The 14,164-nt window shown below is 45.0% G+C and overlaps 1 protein-coding gene across 2 annotated transcripts in view; it reads left to right on the forward strand.

Annotated features, from left to right (window-relative positions):
- pard3ba (par-3 family cell polarity regulator beta a) overlaps positions 1 to 14,164 on the forward strand; it is a 133,825-nt gene that overhangs the window by 60,881 nt on the left and 58,780 nt on the right. For both annotated transcript variants that reach the window (XM_034611081.1, XM_034611090.1), the window contains exons 14-17: positions 322 to 415; positions 2,119 to 2,266; positions 3,449 to 3,537; positions 7,628 to 7,672. In XM_034611081.1, the coding sequence (XP_034466972.1) occupies positions 322 to 415; positions 2,119 to 2,266; positions 3,449 to 3,537; positions 7,628 to 7,672 (376 nt within the window). The remainder of the gene's footprint in view (positions 1 to 321; positions 416 to 2,118; positions 2,267 to 3,448; positions 3,538 to 7,627; positions 7,673 to 14,164) is intronic.

Here is a 14,164-nt window from a genome sequence, read left to right on the forward strand (position 1 = left end):
GCACTGATGCTGCTTTACGGCTCCATTCTGTCTTTTCTATTCTGGTAAATCACTGTGATCGTGAAGGGAACACGGATGAAATTGCATCAAACTCCTCGGTTGGTTTTGGTGTCAGTTCGCTCCGTGCTGAACAAATTAAATAAAAAAGACATTAGTCCAATCCTGCTGGGTAATAACAGAAATAACTCTAATCTTCTGATATATGAGGCGACATCATCAATTTTTCATAACTCACAAGTATGACTGGGTTTGGATTTTTTTTTACTTTCGAAATTTTTAATAACATCCTCATCACCCCCCCTCTGGATTCTGGGTCGACAGGAGCTGTGGCCCAACGACGCCTACCAGAAGCCCACCATGAACACCGGCGGTCACATGACGACCAACAACTATACGCACGGCAGCTCCGGGAGTGGTGAGCACGCAGCCACACACACACACACACACACACACACACACACACACACACACACACACACACACACACACACACACACACACACACTCACAACAAGAACGATGTTTGTCCGTTTGAACTGTCAGATCGTCAACACCCGGCTCTGAGTGTTTGTGTACTTGTGTTATCTGCAACGGAGTGTGTACACAGTGCGTTTGCTTATATACGCGTGTGTGTGTGTGTGTGTGTGTGTGTGTGTGTGTGTGTGTGTGTGTGTGTGTGTGTGTGTGTGTGTGTGTGTGTGTGTGTGTGTGTGTGTGTGTGTGTGTGTGTGTGTGTGTGTGTGACCACTGCATTGCATGACACCCAGCTATAGCTCCTGTGAACACGATAGCTGTGTCTCAAATCAGGGGCCACATCCTGAAGGGTAAGACCTCACAAGCCGTACTTTACATCATCGGTCCACATTCGGCTTCTTCCTCACACGTCCCTCGTAGCCTGGATGTTTTCCGAAGAACCGATGGACTCATTAGATTCCAGTGGTCAAAAGTCACAGGGACCTCATTTGAGTTTGGAAAAGAAATGTGCAGCATGTGGACTGAAACTTGGCACATCCATAAGGGAGGGAATTGGAGTTTCTTTGTGGTCACGGCAGCAGCCACTCCGAGCTTCTTATAGCGCAGTGTAACTAAAGTGTCACATCTCCTCCCAGCTCTGTCTCTATATCTCTTTCCACTGCATATTTATAGCCGGAGAAAGGCAAGTCATTAACTATGTTTTTCCGGATGCCACGCTCGCTTTTCATGTGCAAAGGATCTGACCTTGGAATCATTACGCTGATGAAACGGCTTCTTAGCGCGCCCCGATTTGCATACGGGGGATATAATGCAGCGCGCGTGCTGTTGAGTTAAAGAGAGAGAGAGAGAGAGAGAGAGAGAGAATAAAGAAGACTAACAATCTGTTTTAAATTCATTCTTTATCTCTCCTGCGTCTCTCCCCCCCCCACTTCCCTCACCCCCTGGGATGCAGGGAGCTGGAGATGCTTTCCTCGCAGAGGATCTCCATCAGACTGGAGTGGCAGTACAGTTACAGTCATTTTTGTATGGAGGAGGGAGGGGGCGGGGGGGGGGGCGTTCGGCACAAAGGCGTTAGAGTGGGGAAACGATGCGCTCATGGGATTTGCAGTTTATGGAAATGTTAGAGGAAGACTTGAAGTTGGAATAAGGCTTTAGTATGGAAATTCTATTTTTCGTTTGTTTGTGTCTTCAATGTATGTAATTGTGCATTGTTAATAGGCTGTTTATTTATGTGTGTGTCTTTGATTTTGGCCTGGGGGGGAGTCCGTCTGTACCCTGGTGGATGTGGGTGGATTATGATATTTGACGGTATTGATCCACAATCGAAGGCCGAGCTCACTTCCTGTGTGTCTGATGTCTGTGTGTAAATGTGTGTGTGTGCGGTGTCCTGTCACAACTGATCAATATCAATAAGAAGTATTATTAAGAAGTAAAAAAGATTTGAGACTGGATATCAAGGTCTTTATTTAGCTTTCATTCCCTCCAGGCACCTCAACGTTTGATATTGTAATGAGCAAAAAATCAAGGCAGACAATGACAAACAAAAAAATAAAAAGTGTTAAAATTAACAAACACAACCACAACTTTGATTTCATCCTTTTGTTTCTTCTCCGCGTCTGAATATCATTTTTTTATTCTCCTCAGCACCGTATCCCGCTGCGGCCACCAACGGCAGCTACGGTCACTACGGCAACGAGGACGAGGAGCCGGAGAGAGACTTCCCCCCGCCTCCTTCCCCCGGCGCCGTGGAGGAGATGAACAGGGACTTGCCACGAACTCCTCCACACCACAGGTACCCCCCCACCACCACCACCACACAACGTACAGTGGAGTGTGCCATCATCAGCACTTTATTAAACCACGCAAACGGCCGGAGTTATTATATTCTAATGGCTCTCTTAATTCGTGCCGCTGTGTTATGAGATATAGAAGAATCATTACACCGAATTACAACGCACATGCATTATTTAGACTATACGGTCTAATTGCAGCAGCCTATTTGCATTATGCATAAGTAATGATGATGATAGTGTACTTGTATAAATTCGTATGAAAGCTATGATACTTCCGTTAGTATCCTGCAGCCTCCGTCTGTACCAAACAGTCTTTTAATATGAGCCTCATTAGGTGTTGAGATGCTGATGATGCTGTTATCCAACATGGTCCTTGATGATGTTTTTGGTTTTAAACTTTTAAATCCATTAAAATAATGAAACAGTTGATTTAATGACATTTTAAACGTCGCACACGCTTTCTTCTGCAGGCCTCAGCTTTACTTTATCAGCTTTAAAAACAAAATCATATGAAAACTATGTGGTGTGTGTATATATATATATACTCATGTCCCAGAACTGTCTCGCCACCATCAACAAGTTTTATCCAGTTATGATCAAATCCTTCATTTATTTATCTATTGACATCACACTCAAAAACTTAGTGAGAATCACATCCCAAACCCTGCTTAGAACTAACATGAGCAGCAATTTTCTGTCCGAACCCAAATCTGAAGTTTTCCCCAATTTCAGGCATCTTCAGTGTAAAAACTTGACCGACTCATATCTGAAACCCGAAGTCTGGTCTCTCAGATCCTGACCATTTAGGGTCCTTTGAGGAGAAATGCTGAACGAGTTGGTTTAAAGTCGATAAACACAATGTTCTGTCAACAACCTCCTGAATAAATACCTCTGAAAATCTGAGATGTGTTTGTACAAAATATCCTCATGTGGTCCGAGTCAAAGTCTGGCAGCTCGGAACTTGTTTTACTGGAGACAGAACACGCTATTGTTCCCCAGAATCACGCCATCTGGGAAACAGGAAATCCAATGATTCTGTGTTTGTGAATTTAAATTTGATTTACTCCGACTTGTTTAGGTGATGTAACCAACTGAACCACTGAAAGACCCTTTTTGTCTTTTTTAGTAAAACGCTGATCGATAAATCGACTGGTTTCTAAGTAGTTGTTGTGTTTTTGCAGCGAGTCTCGGACGTCAGATATCTACGCCAACCTGGCCAACAACAGGGACAATGTGCCTCGCAACAGAGCGTCCAAGAGCATGGACATGGGTGAGCTCATACACACACTAACACCCCCCCCCCCCCCCCCCCCCCCACACACACACACACACACACCTCATGAGTGAGGAAGTTAGTTCTCCTGCAAAACCTATTGTTGTCTCATTCGACACAACCCGGCCAAACACACGAGTCTAATCACGCACCCAGACACACACCAGTGATCACATGCGTCTTATCAGTACTTTTCTTTGTTGTGATATGTGGCCCTCTCCCATTATCCCCCCCGGCCTGAGGGGATTTGACCCCCTGAACTCCTAAACCCGGGGGGGCTTTCCAGCGCACTGGATGAACATGTCTGCTGTATGTGTACACGTCTGCGTGTGCGAATGAAAGGCGCGGGGTCTGCAATCTCATGGTGTGTGTGTGTGTGTGTGTGTGTGTGTGTGTGTGTGTGTGTGTGTGTGTGTGTGTGTGTGTGTGTGTGTGTGTGTGTGTGTGTGTGTGTGTGTGTGTGTGTGTGTGTGTGTGTGTGTGGAAGGTGAGAACGAAAGGACTTATTTCCTCGTATTAACCCGAGCCGACCCCCCCCCCCCCCCCCCCCTTTTTCTCTGTCTGCCTCTCCAATCTTTTCATCTTTCCCCTTCTTTTTGATGCTTCCAATATTCTCCTTATTCCTGTTTTCCGGACGACATCAGTGCAATGTTTTCCTTTCCTCGTCTTCGCTGTTTCCACTTCCCTCCGTCTTTTTCCCGTGAGTTCATTCCTCTCGCTCTCCTCCCTCCATCCGTCTCTCGTTCTTCTCAGCCTCTCTCTCTGATTTCCAATCCCGGTTCATTAGGTTCACTGGATGGGCTTTCTTTCCTGCAGCACACGCCTCTGCCACCACAAGCTGATTGGCTTTCATTCTGGACCAGGGTGGTCTGCAGACACACACGCGCACACACACACACACACACACACACACACACACACACACACACACACACACACACACACACACACACACCCTCTCTCTGCTCTATCCCACTGAGGACCCACTCCAATACACTTCACCTCTGTCTCCATCTCTGCCCATCCTCTATTTCAATCTGTTTTTTTTTTATGCAATCTCTCCGGGTCTGTGTCCGTCCCCTCCCTCCAAAGGGCTCAGAAATGAACAAGAAGGTAGTCGGCAGAGTTATGTGTGTGTCCAGCTGCTTTCTGACATGCCCTGAAGTCTGGAAGTTTGTGAGAACGTAAATGTCTGAGTCAGTTGCACCGGATATTTCCCTCAAATTTCCCTACCAGCCCTCTTGTAAAATGTCCAAGTGAGAATGGAAAAGACGAAGATACGTCGCCTCGGAAAGACAACGAGAATCGAGAGCTTTTGGCGACTAGGGCCGACGCCAATTTCGCCGTTTTCCTTCTGTTGTCAACTGAGTCTGACCCGGACATTCTCCCGCTGCGTTCTTCACAAGCAAAAGGCAAACTGGACTCAATTTTGCGTTGAGTTCATGACTGAAAGCGGCTTGTTTGAGTGGGCGTGTACAGGTGCAAAGACGGCAGGAACCCTGAACCCACACACGCTGACCGTGTCAACACAATTTGTATTTAAAGAGTCAAGTGGCTTCCTTTTTTTTCCTCACCCAGGAGAGTTCCCCGCGCGTCAGTCTTTACGCTCGCCTGTAACCAAGCTTTTGCGGTAAAGCCGAGCAGGGTCGCTCTTATTAAACACCGCTTGGCAGAAAGAGGTGAGCTGCTGTTATTGACCTTGGACGCCTCGGCAAATACCGTGTGTTGACTCTGAGCTTTGGTTCACAGAGAGAAGCCCTCTCACACACACACACACACACACACACACACATTCGAGCTGCCCATGGAAGGATGAATAGCAGAGTCACCGACACTACAGCTGCACAAAAACACGAATTTTTCTCAGCCGGAGCAAAGTGGTGTGGATTTTCTTCTAAAGAATCCAGGAATAATAAATCTGTTTCTTTTTTTTTTTAAAGCACCTGAAAGCGTCAGACAGAAGGTTATTTAACAAAAAGGTAAAACACAGAATAAGACACAATAATATAGAACTTTTTCAAACGAGTCTGACAGTGATTCAGCAAGTAGCAAGTATTTCTCTCCCCCCCCTGAATGAGCAATGGATGGAAACTAATGCTTTTATCAGTGTAAAAAGCTGCTTTGGAAAATGGTCTGTATGGATTTGCTTTAAGTTGCTCAAAGTGCACTGAATCATCGAACCTTTTAGGAGACGTGGAGCCCGTACGTTACATTCTGCTGTCTAAGTTATTTGCTGTGCGACGACTGAGGCTGAATTTAAATACAAAATGTGAGTCATTAGATATGTGTGGCGCCTTCCACTGGAGCTGAGTTACAAACATTTTTTTATTTTGTAAGCACATATCCCACTTCTTGTAATTTGATTTAAGGAAACGATCGAGGATGGGGGGGGCGCTGTCGTTCACGTGTTGCCTCACAGAGAGAAAGCTATTTTCTTTTCACTGGAATCACTTCTTCTTAGGGCCACTTAAAGGGGAGGGGGGCAGGGGGGGGGGTCATAATCCCACGAGGAAGAAGTTGCAAATTTATGAGAATAAAGTCGTAATATTAGGAGAATAATGTCGTCCTGTCGCCTGCGTTGGAATGAGGAATGTGGAGGGTCACCTTTGGGCTCATTAGGTCCACATCATCATAATTATCAGGACTTTGAAAGGTTTGTGCAAAAAACTGAGTCTATTCTGAAGAAAGAACCACAGAGAATCTTTTGTGGAGGAGGGAATGTTTGGTCGTGGTGAACTGAGGTTACCGTTGTTTTACATCCGTGTGAAATTCAAATGGGTTTTTGTAGTTTTTCAAGAGTGGTTCCAGATTTTGGATCCAGAGGAAGTGGAACTAGGGCGAGAACAGCTTCCCTTGGCTTCTTGTTACGTTCTTTATTCTCGTAATTTTATGACTTTATTCTTGTAACATTATTACCTTTTTCTTACTAAATTACACCTTTTATTCTCATAATAATCTGACATTATTCTCCAAGTCTGCAAATTTTTTTCTTCTTCAATATCGTCATCTTCATCGTAAAACAGCATTATAATCTGCTTAAAAACATAAAAGGAACGACATACCTTAAACACAGTGCAAGGGCCTTGATCTGAAGCTGTACTATGAAGTGAAGTTATCCCTTGATAGAATGAATAATACAACACTCTTTAAGGAAGCTGACTGGAGGTTAAAAGAGGGATTTTACATTTTTAGCTCCTCCGCTGTGGCAGGAGACTTGGCTGCCGAACATCCAGACTTTTATCTTCCCTCCACAGGAAAAAAGGAAGCTTTTATTATTTGGCAGGGTCATGTGGCCGGGAATAGCTCTTTTTCCAAACTTTGAACGCACTTATATTTTTTATTTCATCTGGCACGCGTGCACAGGAAAGGTATCTCTGCCTCGTCGCTGCAGATGCGGCAGATTTTTTGTGAAGCCACCTCTTTTGATTCGGAGCTCTCGCTGGTTTTAGTTTTTTTTCGAAACACACACCTTCTCGCCATCACCTCACATCTGTCGCTTCTTACACTCGCTCACCTCTGTTTATCACTTTTCTTCCCTCCCTTCCTCTCATTTTCACCCGTCTGTCCGCCGGGAAAATTGACCTCATAAAAAATGAAAAGGATTATTTAAGAGAAATAGCAGCGTAATGAAAACCTATTATTGTATCCCGTGGTGCACTGCCTGTGGCGGCTGCTGCTGGCCGATTGCAATCCTGTGTAGTTAGATTAGGTGGGCGGCGGGCGGGTGTTTGGGTCGGGGGGGTTTCTTCTTGTTTTCTTCTCTCTTCTCCCCCTCTTTATTATTTCTCTCTTTGCCTCACCTCTATCTACTCTCCCACAGTCATAATATCCTTCTTTCTTCTGGTTTCTCTTATATTTCTGCTTCTTTTTTCATTTCCTCTCTCAGTCCCAGACATTTCGTGCCTCGCTCCTTTTCTCTCTGTGTGATACTTCTACAGGGAGTCATTTGAAATATACGTGCCGGCAGCGAGAGACACCAGCGTAGCCGTTTACGAAAACCACACAAACCCCCGGAATGATGCATATTCTGCTCTGCATGTATGGAATGTAATAACACGCTGTTTTCTGTGTGTCTTGTGTGTTCCAGTGGCTGATGAGAGCAACGTGGGCTCCCTGGTCGGGCAGAGGAACAGTGAGTGTTTGATATAATTAAAACACACATGCACACACGCAGAGAAAACACTCCTCCTTTGTTTCTGACCCACCGATCTCCTGCTCCTCTCTCCTCCCCGACTCTCCTTAACCTAGAACGTGGAGGTTCTCATTTCCTCCATTTTCTTCCTATCTGTGCACAAACATTTCTTTATCTCTTTCGCCTCCCACTCCTTCCTCGGCTTTCCCGCCTGACACAGTTGAGTTGTGAAGCACTTAGCGTCCGAGCTCTCGCTGCTTTATAGCCGCCTGGGTCAGCAGGCCTACAGTGCTCAATCCTCACCCAGCTGACAGCGGCCGCACTGCATTACAATGGAGTCCCCCCCTTCGGTTATTTCTCTGCGATCGACTCTGCCTTGTTTCATTTGAGAAATGTCTGGTTAAAGGTAAAATATAAAGTCAGTTGTCTCTTACCGAGGGCATTACAGTGTCGTGGTTCAAAGAGCTGAGCATCTAGTTCACTGCCAAGACCTGCACATGCACCTCTGTACACAGATAGGACAGGAATGTAACATGTCAATCTCATGCAAAGGCAAAACCAGTAATGGACCAGGGCGGCACCGGAAATAAAAGAAATCAATATAAACGTAAAATGAAAACAAAACTCTTGAAACAAGCTCCGACGGTTCCCTCAAAATTCAGGAACTTTATTATCATTGTGGAAGCACAACGATTATATATATATATATATATATATATATATATATATATTATATCAATTATATAGGAAATTATACAAATATAAAAAAAGGTAACTGTCTTATAAATCTCAATATAAGAGGAAGAACAATAACAAAAAGTCTACAGACTTTACTCTGCTTGCGCTTTTTGCTGTTATTCAATATGTTAACACAGTCTTTGCTGTTAGGGTTTATGTTTAGTTTCCACTCTGCAAAACACACATCGACAAAACATCCATAATGTTTTTATTATCGTGGGTATAAAGCATTTGGAGAAAATTCAGAGATAACATTACCTTCCACGATTTTACAGGCTCATGCAATATGTTACTTCTGCCTACTCCACTGGTCTTGTGTCTGAAAAAGTCACTTGTACACAAATCTCCTGTCGACAATGTGTCTCCATCCGATCCAGAAACATTTCATAATGTTTGTATAATTACGTTATCCCTGTGCCATCATAAGAAACACGCAAAGAAAATACAAGTTTAATAAAGTTTAATAAACCACAAACCACCAGCAATTATCTCATCGTAACTTGACAAGGAGGTTCTTCTCATGTTCAGTGTATGAAAAAGATTTTCATTAATAAAAAAAAATATTGCCTTTTAATTAGAGCAGCACTGCTCCGCTATATTTTTCATTTACACCAATTTCAGCGATGAATGGATAAATGTGCAGCAAATTGCTTTACATACATCAGAGCAAGCAGGGATTGAAGTCGCAACTAAAAGCAATGGCTTGTAATGACTTAAGTAATGAGATTGATGAGAAAATCCATTAAGGGGATCCACTGTACAGAAGGGGGGGGGGGGGATCGAGCATCCCTCATGCTCACTGTAGGTAATAATTAAAGCTTCAACGGTAGAATAAGCTCTGAAATTCATCAGTGATGCAGTTTGTGAGTTATGGCTTTTTCCATACAAGTGATGTCATGTCTGTTTATATATAAATATATATACATATATGTATTATGTCATTTCTGTGTCATTCCATACTCATACATCTTCTTTCTGTATAACGTATACAAAACATTAGGAAAAAGGAGAAAGACAGATCCATTTTTTACCTATAAACTGACACATTAAAGGGCTTTTTTCTCCAGATAATTCAGACTATAGAAATCGGTGATAGACGAAAAAGACTACAGGGTTATTGTTTCTCGTACACACCAGTATGAGGCACCAGTATGAGGCACCAGTCTGCGCTGTGGTCGGGCAGCAGGAGCAGTGAATTTCCACTGAGTCAGATATAGCTGCTCCTCTGGTCCAGGCTGCTGTGTGGTTTGTTCTGGGCATCACTACATGTATACGAATATACAGTGAATCAGTGTTGCTGCAGAATTCTGGGTTTCAACTGCCCAGTTCTGTATTTCGTCCCGTTTGGAAAAGTGACGACGAAGGAGCCACGAGCGTCGGTACAGTGGCGACGAGGCCGAGCTCTTAAATCCACCTGCAGCAGCCAACTATCCGCCTGTTGCCGGCGGAATACAAATTTCCCCGAGCACCGCCGCTGACCTCGAATCCCCCGTACTCAGCATTCCCACAATAGCTCCACCTACGCCCTCCTCCTTCCTCTGATCCCCCCCCCCCCCCCATGATAAATAAAGCAATCCACTCCTCCGCTGCGCCGTTCTTTTCTTCTCCCTCCTCCTCCTCCTCCTCCTCCTCCTCTTCTTCTTCTCCTTTTTTCCATCTCCCTCCCCTCCGCTCTGACGTCTTAGCTAATGCGTATTGACAGGGGCTTTTGCGTGTTTTTCATTTTTTGCTGACGCCGCGTGTTTGCCGAGCTTCCTGCAGCCCCCCCCCTCCTCCTCCTCCTCCTCCTCCTCCTCCTCCTCCTCGCCATCCTCCTTTCCTAAATGGCCTCAGTGTTTCTTTATGGGCTTTGACATATTTCATTAGGCGGATGGTCTTAAGAGGCCTGCCTGGCTTCTTTAATCTGGATAAAACCCTTTTTTCTCTCTGGCTAGAGCCGCGTCGAGGAGCGCTTCACTCCTCTAACTCCCTCCCTCCCTCCCTCTGTCACTTACTCAAACTGCCCCTCTCTCTCTCTCTCCCTCTCTCTCTCTCTCTCTCTCTCTCTCTCTCTCTCTCTCTCTCTCTCTCTCGATTCTCCACTCTTAAGATTCCCCATCTTCAATAGAGCTTTTAGTTTTTCTCTCTTCCCCCCCCCCCCCCCCCCCTCTCTTGCTTTCATCCTCCGCACCACTTTTCCCACTTCTCCCCTGATTATTCCGTCTCCCGCTCTCTGCAGCCGGTCTCGTCCCCATTTTCAGTATCCTCCCAATCCCGAAGTCTTCATCCCTCTTTTCTCCCTCCTCCTCTGCCACATCCGGTTCTCTCTTTATGATCACTTTCATTCTCCTCTCTCTCAACAGGCTGATCCCTTTTCACTCTCTCGCTCTCTGCCTCTATTATTGTCATCTCTCTCTCTCTCTCTCTCTCTCTCTCTCTCTCTCTCTCTCTCTCTCTCTCTCTCTCTCTCTCTCTTTCTCACGCACTCTCTCGCTCTCTCTCAGGCTTATGCAGCCTATTACGGTGAACATGCTCCAATCTCTTAGTTTCCTCCACCAAGAGTCAGACTCAGGCCAGCATCTCCTCCAGCTTCAGTGTGTGTGTGTGAGAACACCCTGCAGACAGCCAAAAGAGTAATGGACACATATCCCTTCATTCATCCCTCCATTTCTCTCCCTTAGAGTCTTACATCTCCCTCGGCGGCAGGCTGCCCTCTTACAACACACCTGGGAGTTGGTCCAGCAGCTCTCACACTTAAACACACACACACACACAGATGCATGCACACTATACGCAAACACGCGCGCGCACACACACACACACATGCATTGAATCTGTGCAATACTGGTGCTGTTGGCTCTTGCTGCAGTTTCTGTTTGTATGTTTTTTTTTAGCCTTCCTGTTTGTTTGTTTGTTTGTTTGTTTCCAGTTTGCCAGGATCTTTAGTGTCGCCTAGTTAACGGCTCACCCTGCAGCACAGCCACTGGTGCCGTCCCTCCGCGTGCCCATTAGTCCCCGTTGTTCCTTCTCTGCACGATGAGACTTTAAAAAATACACCACCACCGGCGTCCTGCCAGCCGCTGAAGCCTCGGCTTTGTTTTCACTTCTTTTGTCTGGGTGCAGTGTAACTCTGGCTCTCATTGGCTGCTTCTCTCGTGCCGTCTCACTTTCTTTTTCCCCTCCTTCCTTCCTTCAGTTCTTTGCTTCTGTTTTATATTTTTTGATTTTCGTTGAAAGTCACCTTGTTGCGCTGATTTTTAATTGATTCATCTCGGGGCCAGTTCTGCTGATACAGAAAAAGCGATGAATGAAAACCTTATAACGGTTAAATGGAAGACCGCTAATTCTATCTCTACATTTAATGGGACCAGATTATCGTGTTGGTCCCATTATGCTGTCATGTTTCTCTCTGGTCAAAATGGAGGAGGGATGAAAACTGTCATCTTTTATTATCTCTGCCAAGGAGGTTATGTTTTTGGCTGCGGTGTTTGTCTGTTAGTTGGCAGCAAAACACAAAAGCTGCTGGATGGATTACCATGAAACTTGGTGGATGGATGCTGTGTGGGTCAGGGAAGAATCCAGCGGTTGCGGATCCAGTTTTTTTCACCAATTTCTCAAGGAATAATTCATGGATCTAGATGAGAAGAAAATTCAGGCATATTTAAGGGACTAATATTAATGAGTGCAGATGCAAATATCAATCCTGAGGGGGACTGTTTGTCGTTGGCGGAGGTTTGCACTCCGCTGATTGCCCTTCTAGTTTAAGCATATTTTTGAGCATTTCCACAACTGTTAGCGGAGAAGTAGCAAGAAATACGAGAGGGCGAGAAGGGCGAGACGTGCATCCAGACTCGTACAGAGGATGTCGCAATTACTTGACAACCTCTCGGTGTCAGGCCACCAGGATGCCCCCTGAAAGATGTTGCTTTGGAGGTAAGACATCGCTGCTCTCTTTGGCCTCCGCTGCTCATAAGCCGCCGGCGCCTCACGCTGCTGGATCCGGTCTAATTATCCTCCTTTTTTCCAGGGGTCACTGTCGGGTTGGGTCCAAACTTTTCTCCCTGTAAAAACCTCTAATTTAGGATGACTCACTGGACCTCGGCGGTTAGACGAACATGCAGATTTCTTTTTCCGTTTGACATCTGCAATAAGCTCCAATTTCATGTCATGCGTTGTTGTGAAACGCTGCAATTTATGGTGTCATGTCATGGAAGGACCATAATAACCATATTGAGAGGTATAAATATCACATATTCCTGCACTAGATTAAACAGATGGTATAGCAGTCGGTGAATTACATTATCATACAGGTGTTGGTATGTCTGAGTCTAAATTTAAACAAGCACTTTTATCTGCCACGTGTTTACAAAATGGCACGTGTCCCGCTCCGCTCAGCTCGCTCCAACCCTCGCCCGCACTCCGCCCCTGCCGCGCCGCTGCAGTCCAGTGGAGCTAAGCAGTAATTATGAAATGGCCTTTTAAGTCCCGTCCAGGTTTTAAAGCCATTCATCTAGTTGGAGGCTAAATACATACAGCCCATACGTCCCCATCCCCTCATACATCTAAACAGCTTAACACAATTACTGCCAGGGCAGCGCCTCCGTCCTCGGCCCTCTGATGGAGCTGAGTGCGTTCACATAGCGATGGAGGGATGCCCAGTGATTGGACAGGTCTTTAATTGGAGTGGAAGTTTGATTGGCTGTAACATGAATTAGATTTGCTTGAGCTGGACGTACAGTTGTCTGAGGTGATTCGGTTTGAAGTCGGCTTTGTCATGTGATTGGAAGTGGCTGCGGCGCTGAAACATCATTAAAAGGAATAAGGCTGCAGATTTTTTACATTTTAAAAATCATTGTACTTATAAATGTAAAGCAAAAAGCCTGATACAGTTTATTTCTCCGTGTCAAAAGGACTATAAAACACACATCAGTGAGCCGATACACTGGAGTACGGATCATTTTCCTTCATTACCATGACCTTGGGCGCTGGAGTTTATTTCCAGACCACATGTGCTGTCCCGCTGCTGTAAATACTCACTGGTGAACTTAAATACGCATTAATCCACAAGAGAAAATAGTCCCCAACAAATGACATGTGATTAATCCTGCCTTAGTTATGTTTGCTAGAAGTTAAGTACAAATACAATATTAAGAACAGTGCTAGGTACACTTGGAATACATTAACACAGCCATCTCGCTCTCCCTCTCCCGCCCGCACCCCCAGGCCTCAGCCAGTGGACAACAACAACAACTCATAATTAATTACAGAAATGTAGATTAAAAGAGCAGACAGGTTGATTCAAGATGAGAAAATATAGAAGGCCCGAAGCAACGGAAAGAGGTAATGAATCTCAAAAAATAAAGGAGCACTATTTTCAATCAGGGGGACAGATCTACGTCTGAGGGGACAAAGAAACAGAGATGTTGCAGTTAATTCTTTTAATACGTTTTTATTCTTTTGTTTAAAAAATGAACTACATGTTTTTGATTTATTCTAAAGATATTTGAGGATCGAGGTGAAGAGAAGTAGAAAAGTTACCGTGCCGTCGATTCAGGTCTATTCAGAATAATGCAATCCTCATTCTCTCCGGCTGACACCGTCGTCATGCTTTTCTCTCTCCACCTCTTCCACGTCACGATAGGTTTCAAGCTTTAACGGCGTCCATTCAGTCCGTTTAATCTGAGGTGACGCCATGAACACGGGCGGCCGTTGTGTTCTCTGTCCGTCCCTCTGAGCCGTAAAAAGAGCTTATATCCAGTTGTAAACATTTAGTCA

Source organism: Hippoglossus hippoglossus, chromosome 2 (genome assembly GCF_009819705.1).
Source record: "Hippoglossus hippoglossus isolate fHipHip1 chromosome 2, fHipHip1.pri, whole genome shotgun sequence".
Classification (NCBI taxonomy): Eukaryota; Metazoa; Chordata; class Actinopteri; order Pleuronectiformes; family Pleuronectidae; genus Hippoglossus; species Hippoglossus hippoglossus.